Source organism: Tuber melanosporum (genome assembly GCF_000151645.1).
Source record: "Tuber melanosporum whole genome shotgun sequence assembly, scaffold_68, strain Mel28".
Lineage (NCBI taxonomy): Eukaryota > Fungi > Ascomycota > Pezizomycetes > Pezizales > Tuberaceae > Tuber > Tuber melanosporum.
Window position 1 is genome coordinate 314602 of NW_003299115.1, and position 27825 is coordinate 342426.

The 27825-nt window shown below is 46.5% G+C and overlaps 6 protein-coding genes; 3 read left to right on the top strand and 3 right to left on the bottom strand.

The window, feature by feature from the left end:
• Positions 1-8625: 8625 nt before the first annotated feature.
• On the top strand, positions 8626-10587 carry GSTUM_00010232001 (uncharacterized protein; the record flags this gene model as incomplete). XM_002841147.2 has 6 exons in its annotated part: positions 8626-8915; positions 8973-9033; positions 9091-9410; positions 9470-9507; positions 9571-10251; positions 10311-10587. The coding sequence occupies 6 exons, from the start codon at positions 8626-8628 to the stop codon at positions 10373-10375; spliced, it is 1455 nt and encodes a 484-aa protein (XP_002841193.1). The 3' UTR covers positions 10376-10587.
• A 3793-nt stretch (positions 10588-14380) lies between these two features.
• On the bottom strand, positions 14381-16119 carry GSTUM_00010233001 (uncharacterized protein). XM_002841148.2 has 3 exons: positions 15712-16119; positions 15374-15635; positions 14381-15315 (listed from the first exon to the last, which is right to left on the bottom strand). The coding sequence occupies exons 1-3, from the start codon at positions 15992-15994 to the stop codon at positions 14622-14624; spliced, it is 1239 nt and encodes a 412-aa protein (XP_002841194.1). The 5' UTR covers positions 15995-16119; the 3' UTR covers positions 14381-14621.
• A 397-nt stretch (positions 16120-16516) lies between these two features.
• On the top strand, positions 16517-18336 carry GSTUM_00010234001 (uncharacterized protein). XM_002841149.2 has 4 exons: positions 16517-16873; positions 16933-17779; positions 17834-17877; positions 17941-18336. The coding sequence occupies exons 1-4, from the start codon at positions 16821-16823 to the stop codon at positions 18086-18088; spliced, it is 1092 nt and encodes a 363-aa protein (XP_002841195.1). The 5' UTR covers positions 16517-16820; the 3' UTR covers positions 18089-18336.
• A 79-nt stretch (positions 18337-18415) lies between these two features.
• Positions 18416-19741, bottom strand: GSTUM_00010235001 (uncharacterized protein). XM_002841150.2 has 2 exons: positions 19316-19741; positions 18416-19233 (listed from the first exon to the last, which is right to left on the bottom strand). The coding sequence occupies exons 1-2, from the start codon at positions 19693-19695 to the stop codon at positions 18615-18617; spliced, it is 999 nt and encodes a 332-aa protein (XP_002841196.1). The 5' UTR covers positions 19696-19741; the 3' UTR covers positions 18416-18614.
• A 275-nt stretch (positions 19742-20016) lies between these two features.
• Positions 20017-22113, top strand: GSTUM_00010237001 (uncharacterized protein). XM_002841151.2 has 7 exons: positions 20017-20626; positions 20692-20912; positions 20988-21112; positions 21162-21189; positions 21243-21571; positions 21631-21678; positions 21752-22113. The coding sequence occupies exons 1-7, from the start codon at positions 20428-20430 to the stop codon at positions 22029-22031; spliced, it is 1230 nt and encodes a 409-aa protein (XP_002841197.1). The 5' UTR covers positions 20017-20427; the 3' UTR covers positions 22032-22113.
• Positions 22114-22246: 133 nt separating this feature from the next.
• On the bottom strand, positions 22247-23543 carry GSTUM_00010238001 (uncharacterized protein; the record flags this gene model as incomplete). XM_002841152.2 has 5 exons in its annotated part: positions 23471-23543; positions 23285-23398; positions 23205-23214; positions 23029-23139; positions 22247-22972 (listed from the first exon to the last, which is right to left on the bottom strand). The coding sequence occupies exons 1-5, from the start codon at positions 23503-23505 to the stop codon at positions 22247-22249; spliced, it is 996 nt and encodes a 331-aa protein (XP_002841198.1). The 5' UTR covers positions 23506-23543.
• Positions 23544-27825: the final 4282 nt, after the last annotated feature.

Genomic DNA, 27825 nt, shown 5'->3' on the forward strand with positions numbered 1-27825 from the left:
TAGGTCTTGTTTTTCTCCATGGAGGCCATCTATTGCACATCAATACTATACAGCTATTTGGCTCACCTGATCCCTTTTTGTTCTCCCTAGGACTTTGATGATATGTTCCCAATTATCATCTCAAATTCTGGGATTACATTCGAAGTAATCCACACATTGAGTTAACCAATAGTAGATGCACTGATTAGTTTTTACTTCCAAAAATGGGGGCGGGTCTGTTAATCACTAAACTGTTTTTGCCAATACTTCTGCTAGCACATTGGTTGTTCCATGTTGTTCCTGGATCAGCTCTCATTTAGACCTGAATGGTCCTTCTCTACATTTTCCTCCATTTCTAGCATTATCCCTATTATCACTCCTATCATCCGGGTCACCCCTCAGTATCATTAGAGTTGGAGGTTCTCTCTTCCTTTATTTTACTCTATCTTGGACAGGGGCTTCCTCTAATTCCTCCCTTTCTGCAGCATCTTTCCATTCTTCCAGGACTGATTCTAACATAACATGCTAACTACTCTGTTGTCGGCTACCGAGTGCTTTAATTCTGTCAAGCACTAGGGCTAAGGTATCAGATATGTGCATTTGAATAGTACTAGTAAATTGACTATAGATTTCTGCCTCCCGTTCTTGTCGGGTGGCCAGATTGAATACCCGAGTTCGTAATACTTGGTTCTGTTAGGTCTGTTGTGCTCTGAACTCCTAGAAAGCTCGTTGCAGAGGAAGGTCTTATTCGAGAGCTTCTCAATACAGTTGGGTGGTTACCCTCTCATGATGCTCTTGTCATGCATCTTATACTGCCAACTTGGTGGCAATTTTCCCATTAATCCTTTTTTGGATCTCTTGGACATTTGCTTCCACCACAGAATACTGACCTAATATAACAGCAATATCACGGTAATGTATATCTTGTCCTTCCAGCAATAGTTGCTAGACTTCTATCAGCCCTTGTGCGTTGGTCTGTGTGTCAGCTGACACATTATTAAAGACAATATTGGCAGTATCAATACTAGTTGAGATGTCCTACTAGATTTGATCTATGACTATTTCTACCCTAGTAGCAAGTCTTGCAAGGTCTGGTGGATGGTTAGTTGGGCATGGTGTGGTAGATTGTGAAACAGAAAAGGGAGCTCTTAAGAACGGAGGGATACTGGAAGCATTATCTGCTTGTTCTACAAAGTATTTTTGTAGAGCTAGAGCGAGAGAGGATGAATGACTAAAACTTGTATAGTGATCATCTTCCGAGTTATCCTTCAGTTCTCACTGGGTAATTTGCTTAAGAAGTTGTACTATCTCCTTGGCTCATTTGTGAGCTTTGTCTTTTTATCATAAATGGGCCCAGAAGCCCGAGCTTCGGAAAGTATCCTGGTCGTGTCGTGCTGTAAGAGGAGGTAGGCCAACAGGTAGAGAGACTTGGTAACAAGAAGATCCAACAATATACTGTTAGGCACAGAAAATATTATAGACTTCAAAGTTGTTTAGGTCAACCAAGATTTGTTTCTGCAGAGGGAAATTGTCTCGGAATGCGCAAACTTCACACATTTCGTTTATGACTACTAAGACTGAAATAAAGTGGGCAAGGTAGAATAAAGTCATGAAAACAATATTATATTGTTAAGATATCTTATCCATTGCTTGATAATGTCCAAAAGCTTAGGAGGCACTAAGATATTTATATTCCGCATCTGAGTATTCGTGGACTATATATATTTATTATATAACTATGTACCTCTCTGATTGTAACTCGCAATATCTGACAGTCTTCTTAGATTCAAACCCCTGAAAACTCTGAAAATCACCACATTCTCTTCAGTAATTACAATATAACTAACTGGGAAGTAAGCTGTTCTCAATAGTAATTAACTAATCATCAGAGTCTTTAAACTTAAGGCCTAGTTCTCAAGTCGACCCGAGTGGACCCCAAGTGCTTCCATCATTGTTGAAATGATTAGGTTCATTTGCAGGTTGTATCTGTGAAGGTAGTTGTAATTCTAACCTTTCTAGGTTGCCTGATTTCAAACCTTCATAACACCCTACCCAACCAACAGATATCGTCGGGGGACTTCCTACTAATTTACAGGAAGCTATTCCACCAGATTGAAATATAATCTGACAGTCAACATTCTTAGTTGCTCTGGGTAACAGGTTTTCAATCCCTATTTTAGTATGAGGGGTCATCTCTTCAGCTACAATATATTCCGAAATTTAGTTGTATCACTCCATGAAGTCTATTGCCTTCTATAATAGTGTCACTCATAGTTCTAAACTGTTCTGGTTATTATAGGATGTGTGCAAATGTGTTAGGAATACCAGGATCCAATACCTAGGAACCACTCTAAGTAGAATAACTCTTCTCAAAATTGGAATTCCTTATCTTCAACAGCCCTCTCTAGCTCCTTTATGGGGCCTGCACATCATCATACATGTCAACCTCAGTTGCCTCCTGTGACTATAATACCACAGAGTTGAAGGTGCAAGAATAAAACAGTATACCTCGCCGCTGTCCATCCGACTGGATCCTGTTCATAAGATATATGAGCGAGAACCTTTGGCTAGGTCTGAGAAGTAGAATAGTGTAAACCTGTCAACTACTCAGAGGGTTACTAGGCTTCAATGATGTGATATCTTTGGTACAGGCTATAAGTAATGGGACATTATTACCTAAAGAGATAGTATCGAATGATAAAGGATCTCAACAAGAAACCAATATATTTACACCCACCTTACGACAATCAGAAGAGTCAAGAACTCTGAGAAACACTACCACAGAATCCAATAGACTTCATGGAGTGCTACAACTAGGTTTCGGAACACAATGTAGCTGTAGGAATAATTCTTCATGCTAGAATGTCTATTGAAAACTCTGTTATCCAGAGCAACTAAGGGTTATCAACCGAGGGATTACCTGTCAATCTGATAGTATAGCTTCCTGCAAAGTAGTAGAAAGTCCTCCAAAAGATATCAGTTGGCTGAGTAGGGAGTTAAGAAGGTTTGAAGTCAGGTGACCTAGAAAGGTTGCAATTACTACTACCTTCGTAGATACAACCCACGGAAGAAACTGATCATTTCATCAATGATGAAGACAAAGGGGGCTAACTCAGTTTCACTTGAGAACTAGGCCATAAGTGTAAAGACTCTAACAATCAGATAATTAATATTGGGAACAGTATGATTCTGAGTTAGCTAAATTGCAATTACCAAAGAGGATGTGGTGATTTTCACAGTCTCCGGGTGTTCACACTTTGAAGGATATCTGATGTCGTGAATTATAATCAGAGAGATACATAGTGGTATAATAGATAGATGTAGTTAGCAAATACTCAGATGTGGAATATAAATATCAAAGTGCCTCCCAAGCTTTTAGACATCACCAAGCAACGGAGAAGAGACCTTAACAATATAATATTATTTTCACGATTCTATTCTACTTTACCTACATTACTTCGCTCTTAGTAGTCATATATAAAACAAGCCTAATTTGTGCTTTCCTAGACAATCTCCGTCTACAGAAATGAATCTTGGTTAACCTAGACAACTCAGCAGTCTATTAAGTTGTCTCCACCTAACAGAAAGTATTGGTTTCTTGTTGAGATCCTTTATCATTCGATATTGTACATTGACAAAATTAACCACGATTCAACAATTGATAGCAACCCACCCCTCTTCATCACCCCGCACTCTCAACAATACCTAAAAATATTGCTCAAAGTCAACCAAGATGAAATCATTCTGCTCAATTCTTTTTTCAATAAACTATGCCTCCTATTCTTTGCAGTCATGACAAAAAACCTATTCTCCCTATATATTTCTCTGAGTTTACCAAGGGAAGGATTCTTGAGTTACACAAGGCTCAGATAAGATATCAGTAAATTTTCCACTAACTTAATATCCCCTACACTAGTGTCAGAGACACAATTGCAAAGAAATATCAGGAGGACAAGGAGAATAATGGTAGAGGAAAATATCCTAAAACTACCAAGTCACAAGATGATGCTATGGTGGAGCAAGCTCTCAAAAATCGCTATACCACTTATTCTGACATCATTGAGTAAGTTGCTCCCAATGTTTCTAGTAGAACAGTAAGGAGAATACTTGAAAAAAAGCATCTTGAAAAGTGGATAGCATAAGAGAGAGTTCATTTGGATAAGAATCTAACTCAAGAGAGGTTGGAATGGGCATTAGCTTATAGGCATTGGACAAAGAAGATGTGGAGAAGGAATATAATATGGGGGGATGATGTTAGGAATACCAGAACCCGATACCTAGCAACCACCCTAAGTAGGGTAACCCCACTTGGAATCGGAATCTCTGGTCTCCAACACTCCCCTCCGGCTCCCTTACGGGGCCCCCGCGTCATCATACATATTAATCTCAGTTGTGTCCTGTGACTATATTATCACAGAATTGAAGGTGTTAGAATAACACCATATACGTCGTCGCCGTCTGTCCGACCGGATCCTGTTCACAGGACATATGAGAGGGGACCTTTGGCTAGGCCTGGGAAGTGGAACAGAGTAATTCCATCAACTACTCAGAAAGTTACTTGGCTTCAAAGACATGACACCTTTGGGGTGGGCCGTAAGTAACGGGACGATTTCGCACAAAGAGATGGTATCAAATGGTAAAGGATTTCTACTAGAGGCCAATACATTTACATCTACCAGAAGAGTCTAGAACTCCAAAAGACACTACCAAAGAAGCCAACGAACTTCACGGAGTGTTGCAACTGGGTTTCGGAACACGTCGTAACCATGAGGGGATTCTCAATACTACAATGGTAACTGAAACCTACTACCCAAAGAGCAACCAAGGGTTGCCAACCGAGGGATTAATTACCAATCTGGTGGAATAGCTTCCTGCAAATTAATAGGAAGTCATCCAGAGAAAATCTATTGGTTGGGTATGGAGTTATAAAGGATCAGAGTTAGACAACCTACGATAGTTGTAATGACGACCACCTTTGCAAATATAGCCGTGGATAAAACCAATCCTTCTATCAATGGCGAAGACAATTGGGGCCTACTCAGTTCGACTTAAGAACTAGGCCATAAGTCTAAAGACTCTGCTAATCACGATATTACTATTGGGGACAGCACGTTTCCCAAGAAGAAATATCGTAATTACTGAAGAGGGTGTGATAGTTTTCAGGGTCTACAGGTATTCGCACCTTGGAAGAAAACTCGACATCGTGAATCATGATTGAAGAAGTACATAGTTGGATGATAAATAGATGTAGTCCGCGAATACTCAGACGCGGAATATAAATATCGAAGTACCTCCCAAGCTTTAAACATAATCAAGCAATGGAGAAGAGACCTTAACAATATAATATTGTTTTTATGATTCTACCCTACTTTACCTATTCTACTTCACTCCTAGTAGTCATAAACGAAACGAGCAAAGTCTGAGCCTTCCTAGACAATCTCCATCTACCGAAACGAATCTCGATTGGCCTAGACAACTTTGAAGTCTATCAAGTTGTCTCTGCCTAACAGATGAGGTAGCGGTGAAAAGGAGAAGAGAAAAGAGGAGAAAATGGGTTTTCAGATATATATATGAGAAATAGAATAAGAATTGTATTGAACCTAAGGCTAAAAGAGAGGAGAGAGGGATTAGCCAGATGATGACTGGTTGTTTTTATAGTCAAACACATGGTCTTTTTTTGCCTGTTTTTCCTGATCCTTCTTCAGCTAGGGGTGGAGTTACTGGGAAGTCAATTATTGATGTTTATAATCTTTATGACTTTCTAGGAATATGGGAGAATATCAGAGAAAAGGCTGAAGAAGAAGAGGTATTGTTATCATTGACAATGCTAAGACTCACTTGCCTTTTAGGAGATAGCTCAGAGGGCAGGGAATTACACTGATGGAAATTCCTGCCTATTTACCAGATTTCAATCCAATTGAAAATATTTGGTCTCTGGTAAAAGGTAAGCTTCATAAGCACTACTCTGAGCTATATCTTATGAAGAGTAATGTCAATGTAGTCAAGAAGGCAATAGTAGAGGCCATCACTCATTGTTGGGAACTTCTTGACCCAAAGGTTTTTGATACTTTAGCTGGATCAATGGTGGATAGAATAGTGGCAATTATTAAGGCTACTAGATAGTATATCAAATATTAATTTCTACTATATATATTTTCATCTTTTAATTTTTTTTTTGTTTTGAATGATAGTGGATTGGTGGGTGAGTGTCGTTGTCATCATTGAAGATTTTCTCTGTTGAATTGCGGGTAATTTTATCTATGCATAATACCATCTCTTCGTGCGAAAACATCCTGTTACCTACAGCCCATGCCAATAACATCACATTTCTGTAGCCTAGTAACCTCCTGAGTAGTTGGCAGAATTACTCCGTTCTACTTCTCAGACCTAGCCAAAGGTCTCCTCCCATATATCCTACGAACAGGATCCGGTCAGACGGATAGCAGTAACACAAACAGTATTATTTGTACATCTTTAATTCTCTGGCATTATAGTCATAGGATGCAACTGAGGTTGATATATATGATAATGTGCAGGCCACGTAAGCTGGCCTGAGGGGGGTGTTGGAAACCATGAGTTGCAATTCTGAGAGGGGTTACCCTACTTAGGGTGGTTCCTAGGTATCAGATCCTGGTATTCCTACCAGTTAGGTATTCTGGTATTCTCTCTTACACTACAAGTACTGTTAGACTACTATCAGAGTACCACTCTACTCATACTACTAGTAACCACTTGTTTTTGTTTCAATTCCATTACCTGTTTTATCAAGTTTTCTGCTTTACAACTTCTATCTTTTTACTACTGTGTAGTCATGTTATATAGCTTCCTTCAACAGGATATTACTATCATAGTTTCGTTCACTAGCTACTGTCTTTTATAATTCAAGAGCTTCCAATTCCCTTAGGATTTAGGTGGTGTTGACTAAACTTTATAAGAATGCTCTTTGAGTTCTGAAGGTACCAGGGTAGATCATGAATTCATAGTACAGAGCAGGAGTAGTGAGAGGTGATTTTAGGCGGCACTTTGGTACACTGCAACTAAAGTAACATTTCACAGAAGAAATATGTTTGTGGTGCAGAACCTCTTAAACCAAACCTTTTACCGAGATATCCTCTCACCTCAAGTTGTAGGTGTTTTCAGTTATTACATCTGTAGGCAAGAAATACAATATTAAATAGTATACCAATATATTCTCTAGATATAGGTAATGACATTTTCATGAATAGCATAATCTCCTCTACATAGGTTTGAGTTGACCAATAGCTCATGAAGTGTATAAAATGGAACTAGGTTTTAAGGAGTCACTTACCGCACTACAATTTGCCTTTAAGATTGTTTGATTTAATGAACTTATAAATTTATTAATATTCCTCACTATGATTTTACTTGATTGATCTTCCTAGTCCAAAATGAAAACACTATTCTCATGATATTATATTGTAAGTGTACTACACCTACTAAGACGTTACTTATGCACTGTACTATGAATTCATGATCTACCCTTGTACTACCACTCGAAGCTGAGTCGTCATTCTAGTATCTCTCTTCCTTAGCCCAAGTAGGTACCTATATCTTAGAAGAGTATCCATAAATGCTTCTCCTCCTATTAGTGTCCGAAAATCTTTCCGAGATTTTTGATATGCTTAGAAGCAGATCATAGATATTTTATCCAAGAATATTACTCTTAAGAACACGATGGAGGAGCAATAACTTGAAACTTTTTATTATGAAAGGATAATTATATATTCCGATTCTCCGTATCTAAAAGTACCCGCTCACAAATTTTCCAAGCGGGATCTCTATTATCATACTCGTACCTACAGCGATAACTAGGTAGAGGTCCGATTTTCTATAGGTTATCTATCACCTGCCGCATGCTGGTTCGGCGGTGTCGGGATAATAAAATTTGATTGAACACCCGTGAGATGTTTCACCATAGGATTTCATGATGCTCGCCTATAGTCTACCGTCTCACCCACTTTATTGTCACAAAGGCTGTCCGCGTGAGTCTGCCAGGTCCCTTTCGGCCGTGCAGCACCTGTACTACTTGTAGTGTGCTTGTGAATGGTAACACCAGTAGGGCTCACTCGATCGGTATGATGCCCACAGAAGACTGCTCGAGCATAGAACTCATCGGTATCATAGCATGATATGGATATGATTCGGTTGCCATGGGAATGACCCCTTGCACCAGATGATCGCCAGCGCAGCATCAGCATCTCCTACCTGGCCTTTGCATTGGTTTCCTGCATCTCTTACAGTTTTCTCTGATGCAGCGGGGAACGATGGCCGCGGTTCATATTCTTCTATGGGGTTAGCCACCATTATTCTACTCGAGTATGATACTAAGCCTTGGTTAAAATACAAAATAAAAAAACCCCGGGGAGGCTATTGCTTGGACGGCGAAAATAATAATGCAGTATCTCTACTCGAGTACGGTACTTGTACTGTATTATGACACAGTATGGTACTGGTAAGCATATTCGGGGCTTTCCGCCCCCGGTTCTGGTGGATCTTTGTCTGGGGAGTGGCGTTGGTGTGGGTTTCAGGTGTGTCGGCAGGTGCGCAAGCCAGGTGAGCCTTCCCGACGTGCAAACGGTCCAAATCTAACGCCTCTATGCCCTACTCCCAACCATAATTGACCTTATGACCCCGAACAGCAGGACGAGCATCACGCTTCAACCACCTCCTAGATCTCCTTCCCCGCCCTCCCCTTATCATTCCCCTTCAACTCCATCCACTTTCTCAGCGTTGGAGGTAGTAGTACCCGACTCGCATTCATCGACATCATACACCATGCAGAGACTCAGAGAATGGTGGAAACCGACCTACGAGCCTTTGGAGGACCAGGATGAGCGGGAGGATATGAGCTCGTCGAAGGCACAGCGTGTCTCTCGATTTGAGTATTTTATCTTCTTGTCCTTGGGGGTAGCTATGTAGAACCCCTTTTACCGCGGAGGAAGCCTAGATTAACATAAACTTATGGAATACAGGCTGTGGAGCTGGAACATGTTTATGGCATGCGCTACATATTTCCAGCGCCGGTTCGCTGAGGTGAGAGCTTTCGTGATTCCTGCACCGAACCGTGCGGCTGTTTGACAAGGCACACAGAACGAGTTTCTCCTGAACAACTTCCAGTCACTCATCCTAGCGGTAAGCACGATAACGAACTTGGGATCTGCGGTATACCTCTCGTATCGCCAAAAATCCGCAAGCTATCCTTGGAGGATATGTGCCTCGCTGGTGATTAACTGTGGTGTGTCTACGGTGCTGGCTTTATCCGCGGTTGTGTTTAGAGTTGGGCCGGAAGCGTACATCACCATTCTGTTGACCTGCGTATTCTGGGCGAGCTGGAGCGCAGGTTTGAGTCAGAACGGGATATTTGCATTTGTCAACAAGTTTGACGGAATATATACCCAAGCAATCATGACGTTTGTTACCCCATAGATACATCGGTGTGAATTAGTAGCTAAATCCAAGTTTAATACAGTGGCCAAGGAGTTGCTGGTGTTCTTCCCGCAATAGCCCGTATGTGAATCCTGACCCGATACCCTACAATATACGCCTAAATGCATACTAAAATACATCCAGAAATCATATCGGTTTTAGCGATCCCTCAGTCTCCGGGCACTGAGGGGAGCACGGCATCGCCCAAGTCCGCATTTATATACTTCCTTACGGCAACATTCGTTTCAGGTTCCTGCCTGCTTCTATTCCTACTATTACTTTCCCGTCACCGCATCTCCCCACACAAATCCGGTTCCGAAGTCATTGACTCAGAAGACCTTACTCCAGAAACCCACACCCAAGTATCTCTGTGGGTCCTCTTGAAGAAACTAAAATACCTTTCTTTCGCAGTATGGCTGTGTTTCCTCGTAACAATGGTGTTCCCAGTCTACACCCAAGTAATTCTTTCGGTCCGCCCAGAGGATTCGTCTCCCAGAATGTTTAAACCGGACGTATTCATCCCTATCGGGTTCATGCTCTGGAACTTGGGCGATTTATCTGGACGAGTAGTCTGCGGATGGCGGAGGTTCGCCTGCGACAGACCGAAGCTTCTCGCATTGATCTCCATAGCCCGATTGGTATTCATCCCTCTGTACACGATGTGCAACATCAAGGGCCACGGAGCCGTGATCTCGAGCGATCTCTTCTACTGGCTTGTCCAGTTCACATTCGGAATGTCAAACGGATGGGTTGGGAGTAATGTCATGATGTCAACACCTGGATGGGTTGACGATGACGAGAAAGAAGCCAGTGGCGGTTTTATGGGTATTTCCTTCCTTCCTTTTTGTTCCTCTTAGTTAGTAACACCGCTAACAACAGACCAGGAATGTGCCTGGTGGCTGGCCTTGCAACAGGAAGCTTGGCAAGCTTCTTGATTTTCAATGTTTGATAGCCGTTGTTACTGCTCTCAGCAGTGTTTATTGCCGTCATTGTGTTTTTGTTTTGACTCCGGGCGTTTTGGGTAGTGATGTGTTATCGCACGGTATATCAAGGTTGCTTTTGTTTCTTGGCCTTGGAGAAGGATTGCTTTGGGCATGATACTGGCGGTTAGAGTTTGTGTGGTAGCCTAGTAGAGATGCATAGAACAGTATCGAAATTTTGATACTGGCCATTTTTCCCCCCGATTGACGTGACTGCACAAGCAATTCTGGAAGTACTATCGTATAGTATACCTCCTACCACATACGTTTCGCCGACCTGGACCGGGGCTTACTTTGTCGAGTGCTATATTTGACAAATATTCACGCAAACCAACTGTACTGTACCACGTTCTGAGTATGCTATATCCTCCGTCCACAATATTCCATTTCATATTTCAAGATCCACCCCTCACGACCCAACCCTACCACATTCCCGGAATCAAGTACTGTACTCGGGGGTAGGCATAAGTCGGGCGCACTTCCGGATCGGGGGGGTAGTTACATGGGTAGTTCTATGGGAGCTAAAACAGATTAGGAAAGTCGAGTGATTGGTGATGAATACTGTTGCAGGCCAGCAAAAGAAGCGCACTTCTGGTTTTGAGAGAGCCGAGTGATATCTTGTGACCACGGTCGCATTTTCACTTTTTCTATAGAGCCTACAAGCGATTCACTAGATTAAACTAATAAATTATCTGTTACCCCCGAGTCAACTAATATACCGTCGCACCTCCCCCAGCATCAATAACAGCCTGCAACTGTTGAGGCATACTATCAATCAAGTCTAGCAGACATTTACCAGGGATCTCCTGCCAAACACATTCCAACACTCATTCCAAGGCTGGAATATTCCCAATCCTTCCCCAGGTCTCCCCCAGTTCTGACTCCATATCTAGCCATAGGGCTTCTATAAGGTTCAGAAATGGGGACTGGGCTGGCCATTTGATGGATTCCATCTCATTTAGTTGCCGGTATTGTCTGACTGCTCCTTTACTCCCAGGGGCACCATCTTCCACTACACCAACCCACCCATATTCCTCGCAAGCCTTATACCAGAATGGGATCCATTGCGGTTCCATGACCATCTCCACATACACTACAGAGTCTACCTTGGCTTTACCAGGGATAAAAACCAGATCAGACTTTAGGGTACCACAAAAGGCTCCACAAACCATTTTTGATTTCCTACCAGACTCAAAGGTCTCATCAACACAGTTGGGATGATACTCTTCTGAAGGCTTGCATGTTACTCAGGATCGATTGCTAAAGCCAAGGTTGGAAAAGGTTGATTCATCAGTCCAAAGTACTCAAAGCCAATCATCCCAGGTCCATTTTAATCGCTCCTGGCACCAAGCCACACAGATTGGACAGCTAAATGGGTGGATTCCGAATTTTTGTCAAGGAACTCGTCGGTGATATCCCATAGAGTGCATTATCCTCTTGACCGTATCTGGACTGCAGGCATAATTCATCTCAATACAGATAATATCTCAACTCATACATCATATTCTTGCATCGTGTATAACAAAGGCTTCAAACCGCTGCTTCTTAGTGTCATCAGATATTGGAGGCCAGCTAGTATGGTGTTGATCTGAAGGCGTGCCTGTTTCCTTACCTGTTGATAGATCTAGTCTCTATTTATTAGCTCTTTTATATCTTTTTAGTTCTTTCATACCTTTTAGGCTACTATATGCATCTTTATTTACCTTCTGACACCTTCGTCTATCAATATTTAATTAATTACCAATCTTTGTCCAACTCCACTCTGCCTCCCGTAAGGTAATTACCTTGATCTGTTTATTCCAGGTCATTTCATGGTACCTCACGCCCTCTGGCTGTTGTTTGCATATTGCTTTTTGCTTCATGTCAAGATGTTTATACGTGTCCAGAGTGTGGTTGCAGTGCCCAGAGTGTGGTTGCAATTTTCCACCTACTACAGCCCCTAGCAAGAAAAATCGGGAAACAGGTAGGTAAGACAGGGGAGCAGACAGGGGGGTAAGACATATAGGAATCTGTAATTAAACTCTAAAATACAAGACACTTTCAGCTTTCTACAGTACACTCACTACCATGTATACCCACCATTAGCACTAATCACGTCCTGAATCCGCTCCGGCATTTTGTCAACTAACTTTACAATTTCCTCAATTGTGATCTTGCTCGACTTATTGATTAAGGCCTCTTTGACTTGTGTTCTGCCTTTGAGTCTTGGTTGGCATTGGTTGACACGAGTCTTAATCAGGTTCCATATATTTTTGATAGGGTTTAGATTAGGGGAAAATGGCGGCCATTTCAGGAAGGGGATTTTGTAGTAGTCACAGTAGGATTATGTAAGATGGGCCTGATCAGATAATGCTCCATCCTCCATGAGCCAAAGAGAAGAACCTATATGGCAGCTCTAATGGTACCAGAATGGCCAGATCGTAGGAACAAGAATATGATTAATATTGATTTTGACTGAGATTGTGCTCCAATCATCCCTTTCCCAAATAACCAAAACCTTTTTTCCTCCATCACCTAATATGGCTCCCCATATCATAACAGAGTCCTTTTTTTGAAATTTTGGAACTAAACAGTCCTCATACCACTCTTCATGTACTGTACAAGTAACATACACCTTTCCTTGCAACCCTCTCAGCCAAACATAACATTCATCCATCCATATCACATGCCTCCACTCTAGTAAACTCTAATAAGAATGGCTCAAGGTAAAGGTAAGATGCTTTCCATGTTTGACTTTGTTGAGGTAAGGCTTTTGGCGGGCAGAGTGTCAGTGGTAACCCTCCTTGGCGAAGGTATTTCGCAAAGCTTTCTCACTGGCCTCAATTCCTAGCTTCCAGGCGATATCAACTAGACGCATATGGCGGTATTCAGCATCTGAAGTAGCTAAAGCTACCAGTTCTCATCATTGTGGAGCTGAGTTAAGCTTTCGACCAACCCGGGATCTTTTTTTTGTGGTGTTGCTGGCCTAGTGCATATTCATTCAACTGTTGATATCAGTTTGTTCTGGCTCTCCACTATTTGCTGTAGTGTCCAACCCACAGTAAACCGCAAGGCATGTATTGTGCATTGTTGCTTATAGCTAAGGTCACCCATTGCAGCAGTTGTTACCTGACTACCGACGCTGGAACTCTTCCTTCTCTCCCTTCTTTAAGTAATACTGACATTCTAACAACCAATCAAAGCCTGGTTCAACACAGACTTTGCACAGACTTTGCACAGACAGTTGAATTGTAGATTTCCCGATTTTTTCGACCGGAGGCTGTACAGTACTACCTTCGGAAAAGGGGCACAATGGCAGGGATAGAGCCTTGTTCTACCGCGCCCGAGATACCCCTACACCCAAGTACAGCCATCTATCTGTACCACCTCTGCCATGATAGGACATGCGCAATCGGCTCGCCCTCACGATACGAACGTTTGCAACTCCGGCTTCCCACCCACGACACCCCGTACGAAGTGAGGGGTACTGTACGCACCACGTAGACAGCACAGCGGAAACCCCAGAAACCACTCCGAGCTCGAAATGGTGACTCTCAAATGTACAGCAAGTAGTACCATATCCAGTGTGCCACCTGAATTTGAATCAAATCTGACTTCCGGGCGATGGCAACGGTGTGGCTGGGCCTGCGAGCAGGGTTTCGGTGGGCAGCATGAAATGGACTGATGGCTTTCTCTTTGTGATTTTTGGTTTCTCATGGTCTATCTTCGACTGATGCGGCCTGGCGTTGAGGCTTGCTTTACTCGTACAAGCATCATACCGTCGGGGTCGCCTCCCGCGATTCGTTCCTGTCCTCTCCCTGTTCCTGGAATCGGGCGCTGTGTGACTGCCTGCACTTCTGCGGTTCTGAACATAGGCTCTTGGGACAGTATCATACGAAGGGTTGCAACGGAGTTTAAATTTACACGGAGTTCTCATCGGCGTGTAATCACAGTACGTCACTCGCAGTGTGGGGGTCGGGGGCTTGGAGAGCTTTGCGGGTATGTGCGTAATAGCCATTAACCTCTCCATCAGTCGTGCGCCGTAAACGTACACAAGGGAAACAAAGGAAAAAAAAAAAGAAAAAAGAGATATCATAAGAAATGCCACCGGTCGCTCATTGCCTCCCCCTAATCAAGAGAAAATTAGATACGAGGGGGGAGAGAAAAAGAGAAAATGGAAGATGGAAGAATGGGCCACAAAGAAAGCATCCCAAATATGCTGCTAATACGATAGTTCTACTCCGCAACTCTAACTTTCTTAGAAGCCCTCCCCCCATCACCATTAGCAGAACGCTTCTTCTCCGTTTCTATCTCCTCCACTTCCTCCTCTTCGACAGGAGCGGCCCCGGCAGCAATCAGCAATCCCTTGTACTCATCCTCAACATGCAAATACGTATCATGCAGCCTATCAATCCTCTCTAGACGATCCAACTGCGCGAGCACATCCTTGTTCTGCTTGTATATCCTCGCCTTGACCAGTAAGCGGAAGACCTTCATGCTCTTCTCATCGCCCTTTTCAATCCCCTGGAGCATGAACATCTCGCACACACGTGCGAACTGGCGCACGGGCAACTTCGCCCGGGTGCGGATATCCGCGCCGGGGAAGGACTTGTTGGAGAATGATTGTGGGGTCAGGTTTGATCGCGTAAGGGCTGGGGTTAGCCGATGGAGGTCTTGGATGTCGCGCAGGTTTTGGAAGGCCTCGCTGGGGTCTTCGACGGTTATTTCTTGGATTGAGGTTATAGTGAGAAAGTGAGTGATTAAGCTGTTGTACAGGTTCTTGCCGTGACCTTGGTGTTGGAATGGTGGGAGGATAAGGAATTGGCTTATCCGGATGCGGCTGGTGTCGGGCGACTTGGGATTGTAGAGGTAGTAGCGGTAGCAGGTGCAGTAGCCGATGAAGGTGTGGTTGGCTGCAGATCTCTCATATCTAGCGGGGTTTGTTAGTGTGAGTAATAGAAGAGGGCGGGAGAAGGAAGGGAACTTACAAGAAGAATACTTCCCAGCGCTTGTTGGTCCATTCTTCGTCTTCAAGGTCGATCGCTGTTCCCCCTTCGATGTAAAGAGTAATCAAGATTTGTATATTCTTGAGAATGCTCTTACAGTATGCGTCATCGATTGTAGAGCGCCAGATCTCATAGGTCCTCCCCTTAAGAGTGTATTCCGAGATTTTATCCCCAGGCGGGCTCCATTTTGTATCATCACGTTGAGCGATTTTCGTCTGGAATTCTTTGAGGTCTTTCTCACAATCTAGAGCAAGACGTTAGTTTCCCCTCCCCCCCCCTTCTACCCTCCCCGAGCCATGGTGACCAGAATGGTGTCATACCTTCGGGAAGAAAATCCGTAATAATCGCTTCTAAATCCTCCGCCTGCACAGAGCCTTGCGGTTCCATCTTGTCCTCGTAGGAAATATCTAGACAACACTTCATGTCGTTCGCTGCAAACGATATTTGCAAGTTCGGATCCTTGTAACCGAATATATTTTCTGAATCCCCGAAGATCCCATAGGTGAACTGCGGATGGAAGGTAGCTATTGGTTTTCCACTAGTGGTCGAGATGAGCGATAGCTCTATAGCTTCGTTCGCGTCGGCGGACCATTCTTCCTCCATGGTGATTGTTTTTTTTCTCTCTCCTTCTCCCTCCCGATTTGATTTAGTTCTGTCGCAGGGGGAACAGGTAGAAGGTGTGTGTGTTTGGGAGGAAAATGCCGGAATGGTGGTTATGGTGGTAAGTGGGGAGACAGATGAGGATGGTAAAGGGTTGGGTGGGAAGTCGCGTTTTCTATGGGTGAGATACTCTAGTCTTGGCAGACTACTTGTTTATACGGTAGTTGCTTGAACCAGTATGATAGCCGTGTTTTCTGTCTGTGCTGTAGATCCACAGAGCGATGCGATGAGACTCGCCTTTTAACCAATATTTATGTAGATGATCCCATTCGTGAGAGAATTATAGGATAGACAAGCTTCCTCTCACCTATTTCGTTGATGTAAAAAAAGACGTGACAAACTGTATACAAAACACAAGCTGGTATTCCCAGACACGTTAATTGAAGCATCCCGAGAAACCCCTGAAGCCAAGAGTTTTTATTTGCTGCTACACACCGGGCATCACCTCCCAATCTCCCCGGGTGTCCTGGGTCTCTTGTAGGTCCTGGCCATCATCATCACTTCACATCATCTGGACCAAAAGACATCATTTCTCCCCTCACGACTAATGAACTTGATGACATCAAACAAATAGATCGCTAACTAACCAACCAACCATTGTCACTCGCTTTCTTTCACTCTTTCACTCTCTCACTCTTTCACTCCCTCACTCTCACTCCCTCACTCCCTCGCTCCCTCTCACTCTCACTTCCCAAGGTACAGAGCTGCAGCTATAGTTACCGGTATCCTGCCTGCATTATCGTAATCCGTGATAACTGCAATCACCATCATGCCAGAAGGCCTCTTCACACTTCTGCTTTTCTGCATCGTAATGGCCATAACGTACCCCCCCTCCTTCTATCCGTCATATGCCGCCAAGTGAACGCTAACGAGTGAAACAGCTCCTTCGGCGCTGGAATGCTCCCGTTAGCAGTGTCTCTCTCTCCCCCCCAACTGCGCTTGATCTCAACCGTAGGAATGGGCGTTCTAGTGGGTACAAGTCTGATAGTCATCATACCCGAGGGTATAGACACCATATACAGCGCTAAGACCTCTCCACCACCAACAATGTCTTCTCCGTCTGGTCCAATGCTGCGCGGACGTACTGCTGCCGCACCTGCTGCTTCCTGGTTCGAATATGCAGCAAACCTCCCCCGTCAACCCCGCCATCACTCCCGGGACGCCAAAGCCATAGAAGCCTCTGACACAAAAACCCACACTACCACCACCCCACCACACAGCCACAGCCACGACCACGACTCCGAGCATGAACCCAAATCCTCCCACTCAGATCCCGAGCCCGAGCATGAGCACTCCACCGAAACCGCGCACAAGTGGGTCGGCCTATCACTAATCTCTGGCTTCATCCTAATGTACTTAATCGACGTCCTCCCGCACCAAGCGCACAAGCACAACCCACAACCTTACCACATCGAGATCGACAACCTCCGTTCCCTATCCGCCTCCTCGCCCCCACTAGACAGTCCCTCCCCCTCACATCCGTATTCCAAAACCTCGTCCACCACCCTCGGCCTCGTTATCCATGCTGCAGCTGACGGGATTGCCCTGGGCGCTTCATCGACGAGCTCCAACACTGCCCTGGAGGCGATTGTGTTTCTCGCCATTATGCTACACAAAGCCCCGGCGGCATTCGGACTAAGTGCTGTCCTTCTGAGAGCAGGATTGGGAAAGAGGCAGGCGAGGGCCCATCTTATCATATTCTCGATGGCGGCGCCGGTGGGTGCGATCGTTACTTGGATCTTGCTCGGGTTACTGGGTGAGGGTAGTGGCGAGGGAATGCAGTGGTGGACGGGGGTGTTGTTACTGTTTAGTGGGGGAACATTCTTGTACTTTCCCTCCCTTTTCCCTATCCGGTGAACCATTGGACTAATTCGGAATACATTCGGCAGGTACGTTGCCATGCACACCATGCAAAGCCAGTCCGAACTCGAGCCAGGCAATGGCGGGCAAAAGTCCACTATGAAGGACACGCTCGCCGCCGTGGTGGGCATGTTATTGCCCTTGGCAACGCAGATTGGGCATCACCACCACCACTAGACACTTTGCCTATCCCGAATATATTTATCACAAGGGAGGCGGGTCGGGGAGTAGATTCGAAATTGTGTGATCGCAAGATTTGTTTTTTCTTTTTCCTTTCCTTTTCTTTCTCTTTCTAGATTCTTGTAAAAGTTTAAGATTGTTATTTTTAAGATTGTTATTGATCGGTTGTATTGGATTGGGTTTGGTATTGTATTCGGATTTGGTATCGTAGTTAACTTGAATTATAGATTTGGTCTTGGATTAGATTGGCTGGGTGTGGAGTGAGGATATTATGGATTGAATCAACTGCTACAAGATCGCCTGCGCTAAACCTGCCGTACCCACGATACAAAGGCCCGGCCCGATTTCCTTCACCGTGATAGTCAGTGAGTGATTTCCGGTGACCCACAGTTACCCCCAAGCGCCCAAGTCACTACTAGCATTACACACATACACACACACCAACCCCATAGCAGGCACAAACAAGCAAGCAAACAAACATAAGCCTTTCTGCCCATTGGTCGAACAGAGCCTGCCACTTCCTTTACTTCCTCACAAACCCCGTAACTACATCCCTCCTCATAGCCCCCCCAGCCTTCCTCCCAAACAACCAGGAATCCTTAATGCTACCGACAGTCTTAGCAGCAGGTGGCGGCAGTATCTTCCTAGACTTCATATCGTCCTTGAGCACCTTGACGCTGACGGGGCCCTTTTTGAGCGTTCTATTCAACTTCTGTCGTTGTTTCTTTCTGCGATTGCGTTCTGCGTTGCGACCACCAGTGCCGGTGTTGGTGACTTGATTCTTTTGCCCGGGTTCGGGGTTAGGGTATATGTCTGGTTGCTCTTCCTGGTGGTGGCGGCGTTTTGTTGCGGCTACTTGCGCCAGGAGTGTCTCTGGGAGGAGTGCCGGGGAGTTTGACTTTGTGAGATGTTGCTCTGCCGGCGGCGGTGATAGTGGGGACGGATTCGCCACATTTGCCCCATCCACTGGAGGTTCCGTAGATTTCTCGGTGATGGCCAATGCCCTGGAGTTATCTACCTCCTCTTCCTCGTCCTCAGGATTAACCTTGCGCCGCTTCTTCTTCCGTTCGTTCGCTTCTTCCTTTTGTTCTTTTAGCTTTGCGCCGTGAGCTTTTCGCTTTTTTCGGGCAGCGTCTGCCTGGCTGTTTCCAACCTTAGTTAGTCATTCTCCTTCGCATACTCACATATTAGATAGGGGGTGGCGGGGAAGGAGAGGGGGGTTACGCTTCCGCAGCTCGCTTTGCTTCATCTTGTGCCTTTTCCACAACCTCCCGACCGGTGTCTAGCGATACTACTTCTGGCGCTTCATCGTCGGAGTCGGAATCAGATTCGGAATCTGCCGCAGTGGAATTGGTTGGTTCGTTCCCCGGCGACAGTGGAGGAGGCGGTGGTTGGTTTACAATGTCGCTGGTGTGCTCGCCTGTGCCTTCCGCAATCGGTTTTTGTTTCTTCAGCTTGGAGGGCGTGGAGGCGGGCGCTGTTGAGCCTTCCAGTCGTTGGAGCAATGGGAGTTCTGCGGCGGGATGGGGACTGTTGGGGTCATCGAGGACCGGGACGAGAGGGATCGAGTCCCTTCTTCGACGGGCTCTTGTTACTGGAGCCATTGGAGGGCTGTCGTTGGAGTTTGCTTGTTCTTACTGGAGTAGTGGCTTGGTGGGGGGGACAACGATGGAAAATAACTTGAGGGGTGCGATGTTGGAAAATTGAGATAACTTGCCAGTAGCAGGGTGGACGGTCCAGGCCTATTTAGGATAAGCTCGCCAAGGGAGGAATTCACTTCCCTAGAGAAAGTTACCGATTCTGGAAAGTGGATTCGATCTAGAATTGAAACTTCCCTTTTACTGCCTGCTGCTCTGTTCGCTGTTACTGTTACAGTATCATACTGTACTCGAGTACCGGTAGATGTTGACGCTCGTATGATATATGGTCTATTGCATCGTGTTCTACCACGAGTGAGAGGGGAGAATGGGGGGGGTTTTAAGTTGATGGGGTTTTCCCTTTTCCTTTTCTCTTCTCTTCCGTGCCCAGCAGGAGAGGAAAGTCTCACATGACGACACGAATCTCCTGTGCTACTCTAGGTTTGATATGGTACAGTACAGCATGGCGCATGGCTTTATGCCCTTCTCCTGAAGAGTCGCTCTCTATCGCAGATACTCTTAGACGGCACGTATTCCTTCTTTTCGAAACACCATACCCCCCTCTCCCCCACCTCTCTTTCAGTTGAATCTTCACACTCTCTCTTCCCTCCTCTTCTCCCCCCCCCCTTTACTGTTCCAATCGCAGAAATACTCCGTTAAAAAAAAAAAAAGTTGGAGAAGGAAAGAGAAAACAGTTCAATGGCTCTCCCACATGTTCAAAGAAAATACGACCTCATCGTCTTCGGCGCTTCAGGTTATACCGGCAGACTCACGGCAGAACAAGTCCTCCAACATACCCCCTCGGATCTAAAATGGGCTATCGCGGGCCGCTCCCCTCATAAACTCGAGCTCTTGGCCACTGACTTCAATAGGAGGTTCCCGGACCGTGTTCCCGTTGGTGCGTCGTAGCTCAATTTACTGATTTGATTGATAGACACGCTAATATGGTCTTGGGTGATACAGGAATTTTTATTGCCGACCTTGACGAAGATGCCCTCGAGAAGATGGCTAGAGCTACCCGGTGCTTGGTTTCTACTGTTGGGCCCTTTATTCGGTATGGGACTGCGGTTGTGGAAGCCTGTGCGGTTAATGGGACGCATTATGTCGACTCCACCGGGGAGATTACTTGGGTGAAGGAAATTGTGGACAAATATCACAAGACGGCAAAGGCTAATGGTGCTATTGTGAGTGAAGAACTCGTTTGTGGTGTTTCTGCGAAAGTTCTCGGCGAAGAATAGGTTTGCTGACTGGAAGAATAGATGATTCCCCAGTGCGGGATGGAATCTGCCCCCGCTGATTTGGCTGCTCATACCCTTGTCAAGATCATGCGGGACAGTTACAATTGCCCGGTTGGAGATGTAACATTCTGCTTGCACGAACTCAAGTATGCCACCCTTCTCATTGTTTCCAGATTTGAAGCTAACTTCTCATAGAGCAGGAATGAGCGGAGGAACTCTAGAGGTAAATTATGGCTCTCTACATCAACTACTCTGGTTCTAATTTTTGGGTTACAGTCCGGGATGTCCCTTCTGGAACACTCTACTCTACAGGAAGTAGTCCACGCAACCAGAACTTATGCCCTCTCACCTGTCAGAGGCTATGACCTTCCGTTCGCGTGGCCAATGCGTAGACACCCTGAATTGGGGATTCTTACAAAATGGATTCAAGCTGTCCCAGATACCGTCTACGTATATCGGAGTTGGGGAACATTTGACAGGGGGCAGTACTACGGGGAGAATTTCAATTTCATGGAGTATCGCCGAGCGAGCAACTGGATTTCCGCGGTATTCTGGTTCTTAATGATGTGTTCGATCACGGTACTCCCGATTTTTGCTCCCTTCAGGTATGACCTGAACACCGTTTACGCAGAGCTAGAGAGCTGTTGCTAATGGTATGATATAGGTGGCTTGCTCGAAGGTTGATTCAGCCCGGAGAAGGTCCTACGGCTGAGTATGTTGCTGTGTTACTCTACATGTTTAACTTCGCTTATATTGTGCGTTTTGCGTACTAATTGAGGCTCCAGGCAGATGGAAAAGTACAGAATGGAATACCGAGGAGTAGCGGAGGCTGACGACGATAGTGAAGATCCTAAAAAGGTTTTTGTGAGACTTACGTATGAAAAGGACCCATACACATGCACCGGAGCCTTGATGGTACAGGTCGCCATGAGTATCCTATTTGATGAGGGCATCGAGGCGAGGAAATTGGGCTGTGGTATGCTCACTACTGCTACTGTTGCCACCCCAGAGTTTTATAGGAATTTGGATAGGGCTGGATTTTGCATAGAAACAAAATTGCTGTGAAGGAGGAACCGGCCCAGTTTACTTAGGAATTGTGTAGTCTAGGTTTTTAGGACTGCTCAATCAAGCTTATGAGAGTTGGTAACTTGCTTGGCTGCACTAACCCATTGTGATCATTGTCGCTTTTCCAACTCCCTTTGGATCAATGCCACCGCTTCCCTTGCTGAACCTACCGAGTTCTGATATCTAAAGCGCGGGTCAGTCCGTGATTATGCCCATTATTTCGAGAACACCCACCCAGCACCAGAATGCCCATAGTGATGACATATAAATCTCCTCCCCTCAACCTCCTTCCACTCAACTTCAATCCTGGGACCTCCCTTCCTACTTGGCCTCCTCCCAACCTGCTCGGAAATGACTTCAAACTCTCCATCAACCAATAGCTCCGGCGCCAAAATCTTACACCTCTCAACAATACTCTTCGACAACTCTTTATCAACCTCAGCATTCCAGTCCCCATCCACCTTACACCCCCCCAATATTGTCCCCTCCCCCGGCCGTCTAATAACGTAGGCAATATACCCCTCTCCAACCCTCAATCTTCCCGTTTCCACCTCCCCCCGGACAAGTATCGTCTGACCCCTCGTCGGGAACAGCTTCTCCGCCTCAACCGGGTCAACAAGGTCTATCGCTCCCAGGCCAGTACAGTTCACAACGCCGACTGCGTCAGGGACGTACCCGAAGACCTCAGTCAGGGTATCGACTTCATGTGTGTGCGTTTTCACGCCGTAATCAGCGCTGCGGGAGAGCAGGTGCGTGAGGTACTTCTGAGGGTTCAGGCAGAAGGACTTGTACATTATGCCGAAGTGCGCGGTTGCCGGGAGGAGCGGGTGCGGGTGGGTTAACGGGGTGAAGTTGGGGACTAGCGTTGACCACCATATCGATGCGCCCGAGTTGGCGGTTTCGGGGGTTGGGTGGTCCCAGATGTATATTAGGGGAATTAACTAAGGTGGTTAGTGGGAGTAGAATAGAGGAGAAGGAAGGGGGAAAGAGGGATTACGACGAGTCCTGTATCTTCGTCTCTCTTTACGAGCTCGAGCCAGTATTCGTAGGTCTCTTTGTCAAAGCGCTGGCCCTGGAGGTCGTCGGGCCCGGCGTGAGTTCTCCAGTGCTGTTCGTGCATTACATTAATATTTAAATCTATCTGTCTCTTTTTGTAGGTGGGTAGGGTCTTACGGCTCCAGCTCTACACGCACATCACTAGTTAGCCAATCGGAACCTATGCGACAGAGTTTCAGTGAAAAGGCATAAAATACTTTGGGGAGGTGTAGTTGATATGCTCATCCCCAGGCCAATACTTGGAAATGATAGTCACCGAATATCCAGACTCGAGCAGGGTCAGGGCGGTTTGCAGACCAATTACTCCAGCTCTATCAATTATTAGCATTTAGGATTCTATTGTGCCCCCTGCCACCGTATAATTGGGGAATAAATATACCTACCCTAAGACAACGATTTCCTTCTTTTCAGTAGACATTATGATGTTTATGTGGTATTCTTGAGGGTAGGTTTTTTGTCGGTTGGTTGACTAGTTTTGTGGTTGAGTGACTTTCTTGAGTAAGCACGAATAATACGGGTACTGTACTGTACAGTAGCTCCTTGGTACTGTAGGGACGCGCAAGGCGTTGCCGGTACTGAACTGTACTGTACCGTATATGCCAGCACTGGTACCCCGTTTGCTGTGAAGCTTATATAGACTCCCAATCCTCCCTCCTTCACACACGCACCAACGTTATCACCTTACTGCCCGCCCACCCTATTCTCTTCTCGGGAACTTGAAAGGGGAGTGAAAGGGAAAAAAACCCCAGATTCCCTAGCCTACTGATTACTATTCCCTAGTACTCATACTTGAAGGATACTTGAAGGGGGAAAAGGATGGGAGCTGACATATTGGCCAGGCAGCAACGAGGATAGGTATATTAGCTGCCAAAGTACGTCGGAATGGACTAGAATGGAGAAAAAAAGAATGGAAGTGTGGAGAATGACTACTTTTGCAGATTGAGTTTGTTTTGATAGAATTGATTTGGTACACATATACTCGAGTACATTGCTTTTGAACATGTGGGTTTATCATAAATTTAGGTTTATCTAACTTTACCTGGGCGGTTTCCTTTTAGCGCGTCTCACTAGTCTGTGCGAGTGTGCGGGCGGCAAGTTGGTCGAGCCTGTCATCGTCAAGGCAGGAGATAAGGAATCGGGCAGCAAGGAAAGAGAAAACTGAACAAGGTGAAACCCGGGTATCGGCAGGTATGATAGTTAGCGCCGACGAGTATGAGGAAGGTGATGGGCTCGCCCCTTCATAGAAGTCTCACTTCTCCTCCTCCTCAATCGCCTAGAAAGGGTTCTCGACGCTGGTAACCTGGTCACGGCATTATCTGCAGCTCTGCCTGTCCTTCGCCCGAGCCCACGGTAATCCGGAGTTTGCGCCCGAGCTCCAGTTTGAGCCCGAGTCTGAGCTTGAGCCTGGGCCATTGCTTCTACTTCGGATGCAATCCCCCTAACCCTCACCCCACTAGGGCTCGGAGCCGGTGAATTCCTGGTGCGGGTAAGTCCACTCTCACTGGGACGAGACGGAGGCTGCATAGATTGACGGTTTGTCTGGCGCTGTCCTGGTGGTTGCGGAGGAGGACTGGGATAGGTACCGGCATACCCCTCACTGGGCGGGTGGTAGCTTGGTGAGTTGCGATCGCTCCTGACGAAAGCCTCTGGGGGTTCGTAGGAGGGGGTCTCGGAAGGCATGCGGGGGCCACGATTGGAAGCGGCAGATCTGGTTGAGGGTGTAGCAGACATCCCAGGTGGTGGGCTGTATGGTGGCGAGCCGGAGGTTGAACGCACATTGGGTGGAGGTTGAGCATGATAAGTAGCGGTGGGAATGGGCGGGGCGATTAGGTAGCCCCACTGGTCACACCCAATCCGGGCTCCACTAGTTGAAGCACCGGCACCTGCGGATTGGCTATCACCGCTGGTAGTGGGCCTAATGGGGGCAGCCTTACTTGGTGTTTCTTGCGTATTTCTCATGGGGTAAGGGCGGCGTGGGTATACTACTCTCAGACTATTGGGTTCACCGCCCGGGTTCCAGGAACGGGGAGTAGCAGGAAGGGTGACAGGACTAGCACTCCGTGCCCGGGGTGGAATATCTCGCTGGTTCCGGGCCTGCCCCTGAACCCCATTGTCCCATTGTTGCTGTCCCAGCCTGGAAGGGATCCTAGGGAGACCAGGGGAAGCTTCCGGTCGAAGCTCTCTGCGATACTGAACACTGCTATCTCTCGACAAGTACGCCCCTAGGTGGGGGTAGGGCCTATGTTGCTGCGGGAGAGGATCTGAAAACGGTATCGACCCCGAAGTGTCATCCCTAGATCTTGACCTTGTAATTCTGCTATTATCATACGCTAGCTTAGGAGAACTGCCCCCAGATTTTGGCCCCGGAACTCTGCTATGACTACTACTACCTCCTATTTGTGACGAATACCCATGACTGTGCGGATCCTCAGGACCAAAAGGGTCTATAACAGCCGCTTGGGAAGGTGGACGACCTTCAAGAGCACGCTCCGCCCCTTTCGTCACACCCGCTGAATCAGAAGAGCACCAGCCCAGCAGATTCAACTCTCGCTTGCGATGCTCATCCTCTTCCTGCTTGGCCAATTAGTGGTCTGCTACTGCATTGGGAATTTGTGGGTGGGATTCTCGGCCGTAAGCCGGTTTGGACAGGGAACTGACGTTGAAGATGTATGCGTTTTTGCTAGCCAGCCCAAGGGGGAGACTAAAGGAGGAGAGGGTTGGGGTAGCCGCCTGACCGTGAGTCGGGTTGGGTAGCAGCTGGGGGGTTAAAACAGTCAAGGGAGTCTGTGTAGGCTTGCCAACATCCCCACTAGGCCCACAGATCGAGGGTGAAGCTGTAGGAGCGACTAGTTGAGGTGTCCTTGTGTGGGGGGTGTCTGTGGCGGATCCGTGTTTTCTCCTTAGTGCCGGGACTGGAATTGAGTCAGCTAGCTTGTGCCCTTCAAGCAGGGGTTTTGTGAAGAGTGGAGTTTTGGCAGCTATTTGAGTGGTAATATCCTTTGGTGTCCCTGTAGGAAAGGGACTACTCGTAAGAGGCGGTATATACGCAGGTGAAGCAATCGCAGGAGTCGCCAGCGGGCGAGCAAGCAACGGAGGCACATGCCCCGGCATACTAGGTGCAGACACAGAACTAGAGCTAGGTGTCGAGACGGGGAAGGAGGTACATCTATCGCTCCCCCGAACCTTAGCGGTAGAACGACCTTCTAAGGCCGATGCTGAAAAAATCCGGGTACCACCACCACTAGACCTCTTACCATCTGGACTTACCACCGCAGCCAGTTCCGTTTGCAATCCTCGGGGTCCTGGAACCGCCGCCAGCTTCGCAGTTTGTTCTTTAGGAGCAAGGAGTGACATGACACTTTTTCCCTGAGCCCTTTCAAGTTTCTCGCGAGGTTTTCTAGCCAGGATCATATCTTGCTCCATTTTTGCGTCGGCCTCCATTTCTTCGTCCGAGGGTATGATGGGGTCCCAGGGGTAACGAGGGTCAAATTTGTCGCAAGGGACGTGGTCGGGGTCAGTGGGGAAGGATGACATACTTGTTTGGGCAAGGGTCCCCCTCCCGGAGGACTACTGTTTATTCGAATGAGGAGATATGAGAAAGGGAAATAGAGGGAGGAATATGGGGGAATGGTGAGCTGGAGGCGACTGCAAATGGGGGAGAGTGGAGTGGGGGATGGTGGGTGGGTGTGGACGGGAGGGGGGCAGGGAAGGACGTAAGGACAGACGGAATATCGTAGGTGAAAAAAAGAGCTGTGCGCCGAGGGAAGCTATTGTGCAACTCAGGTCATGGTATTACATTACTTTCGCCTATACCCTAGAAATGTGTACTCTGTAGCTCGAGGCTCGTGGACTGCACATTGGAGTACCATACAACTATCACAACTTGCGGGCCTATACTATGGCTATTGCGGCTACCATGCGTAAGTGTTTCTTCCTCCTTTTGCTCAAATGGGGTTCTTTCTTACGCCACGTTATTTCTCTATTTCAATGTTCCCTCACCCTCACCTGCTCACTTTTTATCCAAGAGAAATGAAAACATCGAGTGACAGAATATGTTCCATCGAGTGATTCACTATGAAAACCATTTATCCAGACCTAGATGGGATGTCTAATATGAGGCCATAATATCATGTTTTGCAATCAAAACAAGAGCGGCCGGTATGATATTCGCACTTCCACACAGAGCGCTACATGCTGAAGCCCTGGGCCGCAAGATTCCTTTTGGCTTCTGGGAAGTTTGGGGTTATCGTGCCCGATGATAAAAAGCACCGGAACCCTCAAATAAAAAAATTATTCCTTCTCATTCCTTTATGATATTAAGTTTGCTCTTCCAGTTCAAGTTGACTTCCCTCCTCACCAGAAGCGACATCCCTCTCCCCAACCCGCTGGGCGAATCAACTCTCATACTCTCAACACGATCCAATTCTAACACAACTACCAATGGACGCAATCCCGGAACTAAACCTCCCCGGGCTGTCCCCGACCGCTGCGAAAGCCTTTGCCTCAGCCCGCTTCGCCTCAGACGGCGGTCTAATCCCTAGAGGAACTCCCCTCCAAATCTATACGTACCACGCCCGTGACTTCCAAGACGAGTATCATGAGTTGGTCTTCCAGAAACGCGTCCTCTACTATTTTAGAGGGAAATCCTTCACAGAATGTATCCCATGCATGATCTGGTTGCTGAATGGCTGGAGCAATGAGTTTGGAACTTTCTGCATCGACTGGGTCAATAAGTTTA

Excerpts from the sequence above, each read along its gene's own strand:
- GSTUM_00010233001 (XM_002841148.2), bottom strand. The coding sequence starts at position 15,994 with ATGGAGGAAGAATGGTCCGCCGACGCGAACGAAGCTATAGAGCTATCG. Across the intron at positions 15,636-15,711 it reads TACGGATTTTCTTCCCGAAG|ATTGTGAGAAAGACCTCAAA; the intron begins GTATGACACCAT and ends GTCTTGCTCTAG. Across the intron at positions 15,316-15,373 it reads CGCTGGGAAGTATTCTTCTT|ATATGAGAGATCTGCAGCCA; the intron begins GTAAGTTCCCTT and ends AAACCCCGCTAG.
- GSTUM_00010234001 (XM_002841149.2), top strand. The coding sequence starts at position 16,821 with ATGCCAGAAGGCCTCTTCACACTTCTGCTTTTCTGCATCGTAATGGCC. Across the intron at positions 17,780-17,833 it reads CGGCGCCGGTGGGTGCGATC|TGGTGGACGGGGGTGTTGTT; the intron begins GTTACTTGGATC and ends GAGGGAATGCAG. Across the intron at positions 17,878-17,940 it reads TTTAGTGGGGGAACATTCTT|GTACGTTGCCATGCACACCA; the intron begins GTACTTTCCCTC and ends TACATTCGGCAG.
- GSTUM_00010237001 (XM_002841151.2), top strand. The coding sequence starts at position 20,428 with ATGGCTCTCCCACATGTTCAAAGAAAATACGACCTCATCGTCTTCGGC. Across the intron at positions 21,113-21,161 it reads TTCTGCTTGCACGAACTCAA|AGCAGGAATGAGCGGAGGAA; the intron begins GTATGCCACCCT and ends AACTTCTCATAG. Across the intron at positions 21,572-21,630 it reads CCGATTTTTGCTCCCTTCAG|GTGGCTTGCTCGAAGGTTGA; the intron begins GTATGACCTGAA and ends GGTATGATATAG.
- GSTUM_00010235001 (XM_002841150.2), bottom strand. The coding sequence starts at position 19,695 with ATGGCTCCAGTAACAAGAGCCCGTCGAAGAAGGGACTCGATCCCTCTC. Across the intron at positions 19,234-19,315 it reads GCAAAGCGAGCTGCGGAAGC|CCAGGCAGACGCTGCCCGAA; the intron begins GTAACCCCCCTC and ends GGTTGGAAACAG.